The sequence below is a fragment of the Geospiza fortis genome, unplaced genomic scaffold (assembly GCF_000277835.1).
Source record: "Geospiza fortis unplaced genomic scaffold, GeoFor_1.0 scaffold47, whole genome shotgun sequence".
NCBI lineage: Eukaryota > Metazoa > Chordata > Aves > Passeriformes > Thraupidae > Geospiza > Geospiza fortis.
In genome coordinates this window covers 161234-176269 of record NW_005054569.1, presented here as the reverse complement: position 1 = coordinate 176269, position 15036 = coordinate 161234, and the positions used below count along the sequence as shown (strand labels likewise).

The 15036-nt window shown below is 50.1% G+C and overlaps 1 protein-coding gene across 1 annotated transcript in view; it reads right to left on the bottom strand.

The window, feature by feature from the left end:
- Positions 1-13402: 13402 nt before the first annotated feature.
- GPC3 (glypican 3) overlaps positions 13403-15036 on the bottom strand; it is a gene marked incomplete at its 5' end in the record, with an annotated part of 133846 nt that continues 132212 nt past the window's right edge. Inside the window, one exon of the mRNA XM_005429706.2 lies at positions 13403-14575. Within this exon, the coding sequence (XP_005429763.2) occupies positions 14400-14575 (176 nt within the window). The remainder of the gene's footprint in view (positions 14576-15036) is intronic.

The following is a 15036-nucleotide window of genomic DNA, read 5'->3' as shown; positions in this document are numbered from 1 at the left end:
TGTCCCCAGACTCTGTCTTTCTTTTCCAGCCCTATCTCAAGGCTTGGATGAAGGATGCTCCTCCATCCTGGGTTCATGTCCCCATCTCCCCTCCCTGGCAGAGAGTGCTGCCTGCTAAACTTCCAAAGCTGCTTTGTCTCGACCTGCTCACACTCAGCTGCGAGTCTCCCCTCTTATTTGGGGGGATCCCAAAAAACTGCAGCCCTGCTACCTTTTCAGAGAAAAGGAAGGGCAGGGAAGGAAAGCTAGAGAAGTTATGTTTCTCCACAGTTTCTTTTTACCTTCCTCCCATGTGCTGCCTCTCCTGCCCAGCTCAGACCTCCAGCCACACTGCTCCTGCCCAAGCCTTCATCCACACAGCAAAGTTAGGTTGGTTTAATTAAAACCACTTTGAATCCACTCTAAAGGAATCAGCACAAGCCCTCTATGGGGGTGTGGTTAAATCATGATAAATCTTATTGGTATCAGCTGAGTCCACTGGCTTACACTAAAAATTGGTACAAATAATTGCCAACTGCACAGCATTCCCAGCTTCAGTTGTAACTTCAAGTTGGCAGGAGTGGAGCAGTTCTCTAGCCCTGGCAAATCTTGGCAGCAGAGAGGAACACCAAGCCTGGCTGCAGCACCAATTACATTCAAAAATCCCTCTGGAGTTATATGAGGGCTTAAGCTTTTGGTCTGATTTAATTCTGGTCCTGGCCATAGGTCTGCCACAATCCTGCAGTGTTTCCAGTCATTTGTCAGGGAATTTACCGGGGGGTTGTACTGGGATAAAGATTTCAGATGTAGCTGTTGAGGAAAACCTGGCTGAATGCTATCCTTGGCCTGGCTATCATTAAGGATGATTAAATCCTACACTCTGGTAGGAAAGTCTGGGCCACAAGGAGGTCAGAAAGTGTTGAAAGGGAACTGGACAAACATGTCTTCCCAGCTCCAGCTCATCAGCAGGAGATGGCTCGGGGTAATCCCGAACCAGGCGAGCTCCTGCAGCAGAGCAGCCGTGCTGGAATGAGGGATGCTCAAGTGGAAACAGTCTCCTTTGATAAAACCCCAAATACCACAAATTTAGGGGTGTTTAATCCAGGGCATATGTCATGAGGATGGGGGAATCCTGCTAGTTACAAAATGATGGTCTGAATCTGGTTTCTGAATGTCAACAGCCTGATGTTTTAGGGTAAGCAGATCTAGTGTTTTGTTGTGGGCTGATGTCTCTATTTATTTGTATCACTTATTTTTATCCAAGGGCTACTTCACCCTATAGAGAAGAGCAGAAACCTCCTGCAGTAACTGCTCCACTCTGGGGCAAGGGGTGGCTTGGTGGGTTAGCTCCTTGCTGCCTTCTGTAGGTGGGCTGATGCCAGCTGGGTGTGAGGGACCGTGCACACTGAATAAAGATGGGAAGATGCTGAAAGGACAGGGGGATCAGGCTGGCTGTGCAGTGAGGCTGCTGTTAGTGTCACTCAGCTTCCCATGTCTGAAACAGCTTGCACTGCACTGGGCTTCCTCTGCAGAGCTCAAGACCATCTCCATTTTAGGGAATGCAAGAGTTTGTCTCTTTCCCCAGAAGGACAAGAAGTCATCCCAGCTCTGTCCCAGGCACCACAGGGAGGAGACCTGGGGACACACAGCTTTGAAGGGCACGGGAATGCACTCACTTTCACAGATTTTCATGCCTGCACTCCCCAGCTCCCCCAAAAGTGACTGTGTGGCAGATGGCTCTGACGTGTAGCACACTCACACCCAGAGGATAAAAATATTCCCCAGCAGATTCCTGGCAAGTGAACGTCAGTCACCATTGCTCCAGAGCTGGCCATGGCCTCTCCTCCTCAATCCCCCAGCTGGGGGTGCAGAGAGGGTCCCCAGGCTGCATGTCCCCAGTGGTATCACACAGATCAGTGCTGGCAGCTGGGCTGACATCCCAGATCCATCCTGACTCACCTGCACGTCTTCCACAGCACAGCACTCCTGGGGACATGTCCCCATCCTCCCTGCCCCAGGTGGCCTTACACCTGGCTGCCACTGAGGAGGGGTGAGAGGTGAGATGGGACCCTGTGTCTGCCTCACCCAGGCCCTTCTCAGTGTGATGACAGCCGTGATGTTTAATTCTCCATCCACGCTCACCTAATCTTCCTATGGCCATGAAGTGGGGCTGGAATGGGGACTGCTTGAGGCAGGGGGATTGAGAGGAACCAGTGGTTGCAGGGCAGAGAAGAAGATGGGTGGCACAATTCAAGGATGACAGAGAAAACAAGCCCCCAACTCATTCTTGCATTTCCATCCCTTCCCAGCAGCAACCCCCTGCTCAGCCCTCCCCTGGACATTCTGAGCTATATTTACAGCAGGTATTGCTGCCTGGGCTGATTTATTTTGCTTTTATTCCACTCCTAAGAGTTGGTTCAATGCTGGTGCCAGCCTGGGACAGGCCCTGGCAGGGTAGGGGCAGAATGAGGTTTGTGGGTGCTGTGAGCAGTGGCATGGCCAGCCCACACACTCCAGAATGTGCAGCTTCCTGGCCCACAGATAAGCTCATCACCCATCTGGAGGGGTTAAAAAACTCTGGAGCTGCAGAGATTAGGACTGGAAAAAGCATCAGACACCTGATGCCTTCCTCCCTGCCCAGAAAAACCGACCTCAAGCTGTCCTCTCCCTGTCTGTTCTCAAAATCCCTCCTCAGTCAAGACCGTGCAGTCTGTCCCAGCTACTGACTCGGTATTTCGTTGCACAAAAGCATTTCTTAATGGCTAACCCAAATCTCCCTGGCCACAATTCAAGCTGGCTATCTTTTTCCTCCTATCTCCTGTACATGAAGAAAACATACCCTGCTATCAGCAGAGCCCAAAGCTCTTGGCACATGTGGCTGGCACAGCACAGCATGGCTGGAGATGGCCCCTGTTGCTGTTGGTGGTCCCACCAGCTCTGGGACTTGGCCCCTGCAGACCTGGGGCAGAACAACCCCAAGCACTATTCAGAGCAGCAGGAAATACTCTCCAACATGGAAAGGAGAGAGAGAGGGAGAGGCATGTTCAGAGCAGCAGATAACCCAGCCAGCTGGCGCTACTTAAAAATGAGTAATAGCTACGTATCACCTGAACTCCCTGGTGCCAGCTAAACACTGTGGAGCAGAGCCAGGGGAAGAGGGAGCCTGTTGCCCCACAGTTGTCAGCAAGGCCATCCCAGTCCCCTCTGATGCTGGGCATCACCTCTCATGGCATTTGCTACCTGTGGGCAGGCAGCTGGTTCCCACAGCAGCGCTGGTTTCCATGCTCCAGCCCGTGGAGCTGCACTGTGATGGGCAGCACAGAGGCCAGAGTTGGTTTTTGACAGCTTGGGAAAGATCAGTGTGAGCTTACCAGGGGGAGCTCCAGAGGTCTTAATTACTGCAACCAGCATTTCATCTGGGGCCTTTCATTCCCCTCAAAGCACTTCCACCTGGGCACCAGTCCAGCAGGCGTTGGTTTGTAGACATCTGCCTCGTCCCAGCAGGGATGCTCGTCACTGCCTTTGAGGTTTCTGTCAGCAGAGGGGAGCAGAAGTGGCCAACTCCTTTAATATCACCTGAGATGCAGAAGGCAAAACAGGTCAAAGGAGAGCAGAAGGAGCACCAGCTCTGAGCAGGACATGACCCAGTCCTGTTCTGTACCAGGCTTTGGTATCAATAAAATAATGATATATAAAAAAAAATAATGACAAAACTTTTTGTTTTACCCTCAGGCACTCTTTTAGTTCTGTTTATAGGCTATTTCAAAAGAATTTGTAAACACAAGAGTGGAAAATGTTTGTGCTGCACAGGTGGAAATAAACAAAACCCGCTTAAAACACCCACTGCTGCAGGCAGAAGGTCCTGGCAGCACTCAATGCTCACCCTCTGGATCACCTGGCTGGACAGGCTGATGTGGCTCCTCTTCCCAACAGTGCACTGCTGGAAGCAAACCCATGAAGGAGCAAGCTGGGAGAATGGGATGCAGGATGAGTGTTGGCTTAAGCCCTGCTGCTTGAGAGGACTCACCAGACTTTGCCTTGGACCAAAGTGATCACAGCTCCTGTCCCTCTCCCAGGTTCAATGCCCATCAGAGCAGGTCCCAGAGGGTGCAACCCTCCTCACCATCCCAGCCCCTGAATGGATTAAGCACCGTGCATACCACAGCAGGGATGTACATCCCTTGCCTTTGGCTCCATCCCCCTTGTCCAGCAGGGCTGGGGCAGCACACTGGCTGCTGGACATTCATGGCTATATCATTGCTGCTTGAAATACTTTTTTTTTTCTTTTTAATAATTCTTTTTTCATTCTCCTCCATTCTTGCCCCTCACCCCCCATGGTTTAAAGTTTTCAAATGAAAATATGCAAGTTGTGACTTGCGGGTAGTGAGTCGGGGCTTGCAAGGAAAGTGGGAGGGAGGAGAAAGGAAAAGAAAGAGTGATCGGCTCAGAATGCCAGCAATTGTTTTTATCCTTTCCAGATGAAGGGAAAAGATCATGTTATTTGTTCAGCATACAGTTCCAGATTTTCAGGAATGAAATCTGAGAGCAACATGTCAACGGTCTGTCTTGAGAGCTGGGGTGGATGGCGGCCTTTGTGCTCCCAAACACCAGCAGGGCCAGCACGCTCAGCTGAGGACAAAAAAAGGCTCCATTCTCACACTCTGAAGTGGTGGCATTAGATATCAGCAAGATAATGGGCCCAAGGCCTAGCCCTATTTCTTCTCCCAACCCAACGGCCCCAGGCTGCTGGCTTTGATGTACTCATTTATTTGCCTTTTCCTCTCACAGATGATATTTTTAACCGATATTGCGGTTTGGGCATGGACTGGGGAGAAAGGAGGGGGAAAAAAATGAAAGTCATTTTATTTCAACAGCTGATCAAGAGAGAAGAAAGGAAAAAAAAAAAGATAAAAAAAAAAAAAACCCAAACCCCAGCCATTGGTTAGCCTGCAGGTCGATGCTTCCTGCTGTAAATCAGCCAGGACACGGTGGTCTCGCAGCTGGAGGGAGATCCCGCATCAGCCCGGGCACACATCGAGGGCTGAGGCTGGTGCAGGACAGCCCACGGCCCAGGGCATTTGCACTTGAATCCCCAGGGAGCAGGAGGGAGATGGTGGGGTCAGGGAGGCGGCCAGTGGCGAGATTGAGCCAGGGCTGATTGATGTGCGGGGCCGTGTGGGTGGTCCCGCACGGGATGGGGACAGCGGGGGCACCACTGTCCCCTTGATGTGTCTGTCCAAGGCTGCCCAGCCCTGCCTTCCCTGGAACTCCAGCAGGCAGGTTGGGAGCACCCATGGCCTTCAGACACATCCAAGGCAGGGTGGGTGAAGAATTAATAGAGGGAGAAAGCAAAAAAATAGAAGAAAGGACTTTTCTTGATACCTTATTTGACTTCCCACAGCCTACATGGGAGCAATGCTCAGCATCCCCAGTGCACAGGCTGGGAACCTCCCAGGATGACCAGTGCAGGGCTGGGCACAGCCCCACATCTCCTTCCTCTGGAAAAAGGTGTCGTGGAGGAGGTGAAGACTCTGCAAAACACCCTCTGCAGAGCCCATCACTGGAGGACCTGGCATCCTGCTGGCTGTTATGTCCACACTTTGCACTCTTGGTTCCATCTTGGTCTAAAAGAGCAGCTCCACAGATGTCCCCTCTGTGCTGTGCTCAGACTTCCAAAACTGCCTCTGTGCAAAATCACCCTTTCTCTCCTCCTTGCAGCACCCTCCCCTGCCTGCCCCCCCAAAAACAACCAGCTCTCATGGATCCCGTGGTGCAGATGCTCACCATGGATTCTTGTACAAGAAGGAAAAAACCGTTCAGCACTTTTTGCTATTAATGGGCAAAAAAATGTTCCCTGTGGAAAATTTCCTTGTGACTCACATCTCTGTTTGGGTTCAGAAGGTGAAGCATCAGGTAGCTGTGTGCCTGCTCTTCTCCTGTGACATGGGTCTTTCTGCCTGAAAGTAACCATAAGCAGTGCTGAGATCCTGCAATTTAGGTTTCACAATACTTCATGTAAGTGCCCAGCACTTGAAATTGTTGTCTCAGCTCTTTAAAGAAGTTTTTTTTTCCCCAAGTCCCACAGCTGCAGTGGGAAAACTGAAAACTCACACCCAAATCATGCAAAAAAACAGATGGCAGGAATGGACATCCTAATTCATTAATTTCTTAATTTAAAAATTCTTTAAAATTTAATTTGGTTTCTAAGGCTCTGCCAGCCAGCTCTGCCACTGCTGGGATAACAATACTGTGACATTTACAATGACACCAGCTCCTATGGGTGTTTTTTTCCCAGAGCCTGTTAGCTGGCACACATGTCCCAGAGACACAGATTTGCTCCTAAGTCACCTAAGCCACATCTCAACTGCAGGACCTGGTGCAGAATGGGCTCCTCCTTTGCTGGCACATGGTGCAGCCTCAGTCTGTGTCTTGCCAGAGGTGAGTTGTGCAGAAAGCTGTGCCCTATGACAGCAGTGCTGGGGTAGGGGATGGTCTCAGCCCCCAGAAGAACTATGCTTCAAAAGCAGGAGCATCTGGCCTCTCTCTGAGGGACACTTTCAAGTGGAAAAAAATATAAAAACAAAGGGTTTAATTAACCTGGGCATCACCATTGGTATGTACCTGCCCAGGACCCTGTGGAAGAGAGGAGGCTGAGGGGAAAAAAGAGCATGGGAACATGAGAGGAGGTGAAGCATCAGCACCTTCCCACTTTGTGAGCAATCTCAGGGCTCATCACATTCAGCAACACTGAGCCAATTATGTTTTAACACTTTGTCTAACCATGGCTATTTTGGGATGGAGCACCACAAACTGCAGGTACAGGGACAGGAAACATCGGTGGAGACCCCTTAAAAGAGGCAGAGCAGGTTTGGCTGGGCTGACATATGCAGAGCATTCCCTCGTCCCTCCTGCACGCTCCAGACACCCTCTGGAAAACCCTCTGGCCATGGCTTGCTCTGACCTTCCCCTGCACCTCCGGCGGCAGAGATTTCACTGCCCTGCTCCTGCAGCCAGCTCTTCCCTTGGGCTTCACGGTGATAACAGAACAAACAGGGGCTCAGGGAAATCCCTGCGCAGCAGCCCAGAGCCCATCCAGGCACTCCCACAGCCCTGCAAACCATCCACACGCCCATCCCACGCTGTCAGCAACAAGATCAGGAGCAGAACCTTAACCAAAATGCCATGTGAGGCTGTGTAAAAGAGGTGGTAAAAGGGGAATCCACTTATCCCACAGTCAGCAGACAGGAACATCAGGATCTTGAGTTATTCCTTTAGAGATTGGATTAGCAGGTCAAGACCACAATAACCAGGAGCTTCTGCCAGACAGTCACCAGGGATGGAGTCTGGCAGCCCATCAGGCAGTGGGATCAATCAGTCTCCTTAAAAATAATTAAATGATCTGTCTATATCATGCTTAAAATGATCACTCTTCAAAGGCTGTAAAAACAGATTTCAGGCAAGAAGCACGGAAACTGCACAGAGGTTTGAGCGAGTGTGCAGAATGAGCCTGATCTGACCCTCCCTGCAATTAACCAGGCCAATTAGTGCCTTTACTCCTCCACAAACAGCATCTCCCTGCCCCACGCTGCCCAGCCTGGCGCTCTGAGCCCCCAGCATTCGCTGGCAGCACGGGCAGGGGCTGCCACGGCCACTCAGGGGGCAGTGCCCAGCCTGGGCTGCAGAATCAGCAAGGTGATGAGCAGATCCTTTGCAGGAGCTTCCACACCACCAAGGCTGGTGACACCAGTGGAAAAAATCCCCTTCCTTGCCCTCCTGTTCTGTCATCCTTGTCATGAGCAGAACAATCAAGAATCTGGAGCAAGGGCCCTGCTAGAATGATTCATGAAAGGAAGATATTGGTACTTTGGTGGGCTGGAAATGGTATTCCCCTCCTCTGATGTGGTCACAGGAGGCTGAGCACAGCAAAGCCAGCCCGGATGGCTCTGTGGCACTGCCATGGCCAAGTGTCCATGCTGGTTACCACATTCAGGAGATGTTTATCCCACACACGGTGTCAGGCAATAGCAGGAACTTGCACCAAGGGTCTGGGACCCTGGGCCAAATCCTGTATTGTTCCACAAGTTTCAGCTCAACATCATGAGTCACAAATGCCACCAATTCTCCCTTTACTTTTTTTTTTTTTCCATAAAACTTTGTTTTTCCATCAAATGGGAACAAATACACCCAATACCCGGAATTTTGCTAGATGGAGTCCAGATGACAAGTTCTCAGAAAATGCTGTCAGCTGCTGAGATTCAGATTCAAGAGACATCATCCAATGTTAACCATAAACAACAGGGGCAACAAAATGTCTGGCAGATCTGGAAGTGACACGAGATGCCTGCACTCCACAACAAACCCGTTTCACACCACAGGAAAGGTCACTGCTTTAATCCACTTCTGGGTGGAATGTACACAAACGTCATTCTTCTTCACATCTGTAATTAAACAGCCTCTTGCTTTGCTATCCAGCTCATGTTTATTTTCCCATTTGCTAACATGGTGGATGGTAATATAATATGACACTGAAGGGACACAGGCTGCTACAGGCAGGCTTTCCACTTCTTTCTAGTGATTAGCCTGCAGAGAGCTGGAGCTGATGGTTGTGCTGCTTGGATCCAGCAGTGATTTCCTTTCTGGATGTGCAGCATCTTTGCACATTGAAATAATAACAGCAGAGAAGGCAGTGAAAGCAAACAAAAACAAATGTCAGAGATCCCTAAATGTGTTGACTCGTTGCAAGAAGTTCCTGAGGTCTCTGCTGGGCTCCTACAAGGGAGAAGACAGCGAGTAAACTGGGAGGTTGAGGCTAAATCTGTACTTCTGCTATGAAAAATCTGGTTTTCAACACTGGTAATGTGCTGGATCACTTGGGAGAAGTGTTCCTTCTCCCTGTGGCCACCAAGGAGCATTTGAAACAATGCTGAATAATCTCTAGTGGGGCCCTTCCTTCCCCACAAAGTGCTCTCGGGTACCCACCACATCACACAGTGCCCAGGGGGAAAAACCCCACACCAGCAAGAAGGATTTCCCCCTCTCCAAACCCTCTGGGCTGCAGTGCTGGCACATGGTTCATGGTTCAGGAGCTGGCCATGAGGGCTTTGCAGGGAATGGCTTTATCTGTCAGGAGGGACTGTGGGATGCATCACTCTGCAGCCCCAAGCACGGCCGTGCGCTTCAGATCCTGCACGCTCTCAGCAAAACAACACCAAGATGTTTACTTTCAAAAGGATACAATGTTTGACAAAATAAATGATATTTGATTAATACCCACTGCTTTTCTGGGGTTTCTTTTTGAAGGCAGTAAATTTGCTGACTGTATAAACATGCCACAGTGCTTCATCTTCCTATGCCAAAATTTCAGTTACCTCATCTCCAGGGAATGCCCTTAGTAACATTTTGACAGGATTATTTAGGGGGTTGTTTGTGGGTTTGGGTTGCTTTTCTCCCCCCACTTTTACTTCTTAGGGAGGTTTCCCATGAGCAAGCCACAGGCTGGAGCTGAACAAAATCCACCTTTTTTTCTTCATATAGGGACCTTCACCATGTCCCTGAGAGAAAACCCAAATTCCAACACTAAGGACCAGCAAGCCTCCTCCAATGTCACAGTTTTTCATCCCATTCCCTTCTGGCTGCTGATTTCATTCCCCCAGTACCTGCAAACCTAACTACTTATAAAATACTGGGAGAATTTGTGATTTTCCTGGTGCCCAGCTGAGCCACCCCCAGCTGTGGAGCTCAAACTTAAAAATCTCTGGGTTTCTGAGAATGGCCACCTGTTTCTAGGGGGTGTGGTGTGTGATCTGGTAAAGCTTTAGCAGCACTTGTCAATCATTAAGCTGCAGTACTGCTGGAAAGGTCAATTCCCACCAAGGCACCCAAGTGTTTGGGAACCAAAGGATATTCCTGGGCTGCTTTACCCAAGGGGAGCTGGAGAGCCTGCAGGGCAGGACTGGTCTGGTGGGCTTGGCCAGTCCCACCCCTGAGCTGTGGGCTCCAGCATGGCAAGGAGATGTCTCAGCAGCACACCTGGCTGTTTGGAGCATTTTCAGTGTTTGAGTGGTTTCATTTTACTTTAGAGACTTATGCACCATCCCCTGTGTGGTCCCTGCTGCAGCCTGCTTGTCTCCCTGCTCCCTCAGTGCCTCTTGCCCACCACCACCTCCTACCCAGCTCAGCATGGACCAGCAGCTGCCAACAAGGCAGAGCAGGAGCCAGGCAAGAGAGTCACCTCCTCCCTCCCAGCACAGCAGCCCCAGCCTGCCCCACAACAGGACCCTGAGCTGTGCACAGCACCCTCCAAGGCTGCAAAGTGCCCTTCTGGTTGGTGGCATCTCCCTTGCTGTGCCCATAGCTCAGCATGCACCAGTTTGGACTGAAAAGCAAATCAGAATACCTGAGAGCACAGGATTGCAGGTGTCCCCCTTCTGCTGACCCACAGGAACATGTCCAGCTGCCAGGTCTCTGATGGGGCTCTCTGCATCCTCCATGCAAGGGGCATTTATTTCACTTGGAAGCTCCAGTGAATCCAGCCCTGGATCCTTGTTAGGCCCATGCTCCAGAGAGCCTGAGGGCTTTGCTCATGGAGACAAATGAGGAATTCTGAAAATCTCCCTGAAAAACGAAACTGAGACACTTTAGATTTCACTTTCCCAAACAGCATGAGCCGTGAGCACCAGCTGTTTCCAGCAGCTGTTCAGTGTGTTAGATTTTACCATTCCAGCACTAAACTATTAGTCAATTGATTAATGAACTGGAACTTCCCATCCAACAAAAATATTTTGGTTTTAAATTATAATTTGATGCGTGCTTAGTGCAGAAATACATTCCACATGCTAAGCACATGTTTGCATCTCATCACCACCCTCAGACACAGGGAAAGGTGTTGGCTTCATCACCTTTTAAAGGCTGCTTGCAAACCCCTCCAGGGATGCAGTTTTAGCTTTAATGCAGTTTTTTATTTTGCAGAATGCACGAGGGGTGATGCTGCTCACATGGGATGGGGCCAGCAGGCTCCTGCCACCCCACTGCTGTGAGTGGAGCTTACAGGAGCTGCAGAAGTGGCCAGGAAGCACCAAGGTTGGCTGGCAGGAGTGAGGGCTCAACCACCTGAGACTGGAAACATTGCCAAGGTTGCCAGGCCTTTATCTGGTGCCAGCACAAGGTCCCAAGGCCGCAAGGCAGCGCTGGGACACTGCTGGCAGCTGCACCAAGGAGCCCACAGCTCTGCACAGGGAGACTGCAGTCAGCAACAGCTCAGGACTGGCCCTGGGTTTCATCACAAAGCTAAAAATTATCTGAACAGGAGTTGTTCTATTGTTTGTTTTTTCCCTCCCAGAAGCACCTTCATGCCATAAATTCCTCTATTCAGCTAAAACCCCAGGTATTTACTCTGGTGACACCTTGCAGGTCAGAAGTGGCCACCACTGGTGTTGAATTGACATCCCTGTGTTATCATGGTGCTGTGTGCACAGCTGAGCTCCAGCCCTGGCACCTGCCAGCAGCTCAAGCCCTCCTCCACCTTGACACAAATAAACATGTGATATATATGAGATATGTACACTCATTAATAATATATAATAATATCAATAATGATAAAAATTGAAATAATCTCAACTGTGTATTAGCAGTTAAACCTGCCTGCCCTGGGACAAGGTTTGGAGCTCCAGGTACCACATGCACAGGGGAGGTGACAGTGCCCATCTCCTGATAGAGGGGCCCCATCCCATGGCAAGGCAGGTCACAGTACACAGAAATGGTGTAGAAAAACATGATGGGAATGAAACACTGCCCAAAACTGAACACCAGCTCTATTCCACCTCGGTGGCCAGGGCATTCCTTGCAAACCCCCTGTTAAAACATGTGCACAAACCCAGGGCAGGGGAAAACTCAACAGCTGCTTTTTCAGGCTAAAATCTGTTATTTTATAAACTTGGCAGGTAGTAGGCTCAAAGGCTGTTTTTTGTGATCTCTGATCATAACAAAGTCTCCAGCAAGCACAGCTTTGCTAAACAGCAAAGGGAAACCAGGCTCAGCGTGCCTCAGAGGGGTCTTCTGCTGAGAAGCACCAGCATCACACTGTGGTGATGCACGTGGGAGAACCCACCAGGCTTTGTGAGACACAGCCAGGCACAGCCCACGCCAGCTCCTCAGAGGGAAAACACACTGGACTTGTACTGAAAAACTGCTGCCCCCCTCCCATCCTGCTGCTTATCTAAGGAAGCAGCAGCACACAGAACATTTCTGACATAATATTAGAGGAGATGATGTCCCTGCACTGGTAGCAGCAATACCTGGCGAGGCAGAGGCAGCACATCATCTCTGAACAAACCCAGCAGCCCACTTCCACCCCCAGCACTCCCAGGGGATGAAAGGAAAATGATCAGAAGGGAAGAAGTGATTCAAATTCAAGTGGCGCTAATAAAAAATTCCCTTTGGTGGAGCAGAGGCTCAGGGGCTCAGCCAGCTGCAGCACAGAGAGCTGGGATGGTGTGAGGAGCTGGGCCAGAACAAGAGCTGAGCAGCAGGAAGGTGAAGAAAAGCCTCTGCCAGCACCACCATTGGCTCTCCCTTGCACTGCCCCATGCACCAGGACCCTTCTGACCCAGGGGTCAAAGCACAGTCCCAAGAGACAGAGAGGATTGCAGTTTGGTTTGTGAACATGGAAAATATAAAATACAAAAACCTGTAAAATACAAAACCACATCACAGTGCATGGATGCAAAAAATCAGCCCTTACAGGAATACCTAATGTCACCACCACTGCCCAAACACCCCCAGCACTCACCCTGGTGTGGATGGGACATGAGGATTCTGAAACCCTGGGGACAGCTCTCCAGCAATTAACCATCAGGTCATGCCACGGGTTAGCCCAGATCTGCTCCTTTGCATCAGGAGCAGTGAACAGTGAGTTAACATCTCCATGCAGAGGAGTGGAGCAACAATCATCTCTCCTTCTGCCACAAACCCAAAGCAATTCACACAATCCCAAGGCTTCAAATCAGAGTCAGACAGGTCAGCCCCACCACTTAGACTGGGTAAAGTTTCCACTCTCCAAACCATCTGACTGCATGGTTTAGAATTATCTACTTTCCCCTAAACATAAAGCTGCTGTAAAAGAGGCCTGATGCACACAAATATTTGAAGCATGCACGTGTGTGTGAGGGGGTGTATGCACACGTACGTGCACATGCTGCAGCTTAAGATACTGCAGATAGAAACACTCTAGTAAAGGCAGATCTTAAACAGAAATACGCAACCATCTTGGCCGGAAACCAAACCAAACACAGCCCATTCACTGAATCAGACCAAGCCAAGTCCTGGTGTCCCTGAGCTGGGCACAGTTGGTGTCCCCAGGCTGCCCACTCCAGCACAGCACAGGCTGCTGTCTCACACTCATGGGAGCTGACTGCCAGGGCACCACTTAGAGAGCAACCAATCTTTATTTTAGAGATAGCTTACGTAAAGGAACATGCAAAGAAACACATGAGTAAGAGTCTCATCTGCCTCAGGCTCCTGTAAAAGGCTGTAAATCCTTTTCTTTTCCCCTTTCACAGCACAGCACGTTGGCCAGTCATTGTTCACCCTGCAGAGCACAGTGTGTACATCCCCGCTGCTGCTCCTTTGGCTGGGGCTGTGCTTGCAGGTTTCCCGTGGGAAAGGAGGTGCTTCACTTCTGAAGAATGAAGCCAGGTTGTTGCATGTGCCACAAGGATGCTGGTGGGGATCAGCCAGCTGCACTGAAGGGCTTCAGGACCTGGCTGGGGGGTGAGCAGCAAAATCACCCGCAACTTGCCATGGTGCAGGTGGGCTTTGTGCCCAGGGGAGCAGATCTTCACCACAGTCCCAGGGCAGGACAGCTCCTCTTCCACAGCATCTTTCCTCCTGCCAAGTGTCTGATCTTCTCTCTCCCCTGTCTTCACATGCTCTCTGTTATGTCCTGACCAGATTCCCAGGGGTGAGACTTGAATTTGGAGTAAGTACAAAAACCGGTTGAACTACAGAAAAAATCTGTATTAAGTCAACTTAGGAATCAGGGGTATGATATTTGCTGAGAGTATTTCATAAACCATAGGTGTTCTGTACCCCATGCATGTTTGAACAACTCAAAATGAAATATGGTCTTCACCTTAACAGCAAGGGAGACCTCAGTGTTCAAAAACTGTGAAGAACACAATTTACTATGAACCTGCTTATATTTAACAGGATTATCTTTAAAAAGCACTGTTAGATATTTACTAGTTTGCCATGAACCAACACTTTTTTAAATTTGGGGTTTTTTTTCTGTGAAGAGTCTTGAAAAACTGACTCAGGGCATTTGTCCTGTTTTTGGAAATGTGCATATAGTTCAGAAGAGGTTCCAAATATCTTCCTCAGAAAAAAAGGCATGGAGAGACACGGAGTGATGCCACCAGCAGTGCTCACGGCTGGTGGCACAGCAGCATCAGGAGGACCAGGGCAATGCCAGCAGCAGGACTAGGGTGGGTGGCTGCACTCCCAGGGTCGCTGCTGGGGCCTGCAGCACCATCCTTGCTGTGCTGATTCAGGAGCTGCTTATTTGCAGAGATGTCATCCATGTCCAGGTCATAGGCCAGCTCTGAAAGCAGAAGGAGAGAGGTGTCAGTAACACGTGGTGTGTGTCAGCATTCTGACACACAGCACATCCAGCCCCCACAAAACTGGGGCTCTGGGGGCAGCCCTGCCACAGCTGAGGGCAGCTGGGGCTGGGTGCAGCCAAAGGTGTCACACACGGGCCAGAAGAGCTTAGCAAACATCTTGTCATCCTGCACCCACCCGTCTCAGTACCCCACACCAGATCTTATTCTTAGGGAGACCAAAAAATCCCAACTGTGAGGTGTTGCAGTAAGAAAACAAAAGAGATAAGGGATGTGCCTTACTGGAGAGCTACTCCCAAAGAAAACCAGCTGAGCTTTGGAGGGGTGTTTAGCAATGCAAATTGTGTCTGCTCCCCGGGCACAGCAAGGATGCGTGCAGGAGTGAGGAAATCCTGGCGAGCACCAACACTTCCCCAAACCCAGAGTCAGCAGAAGGCCTTGC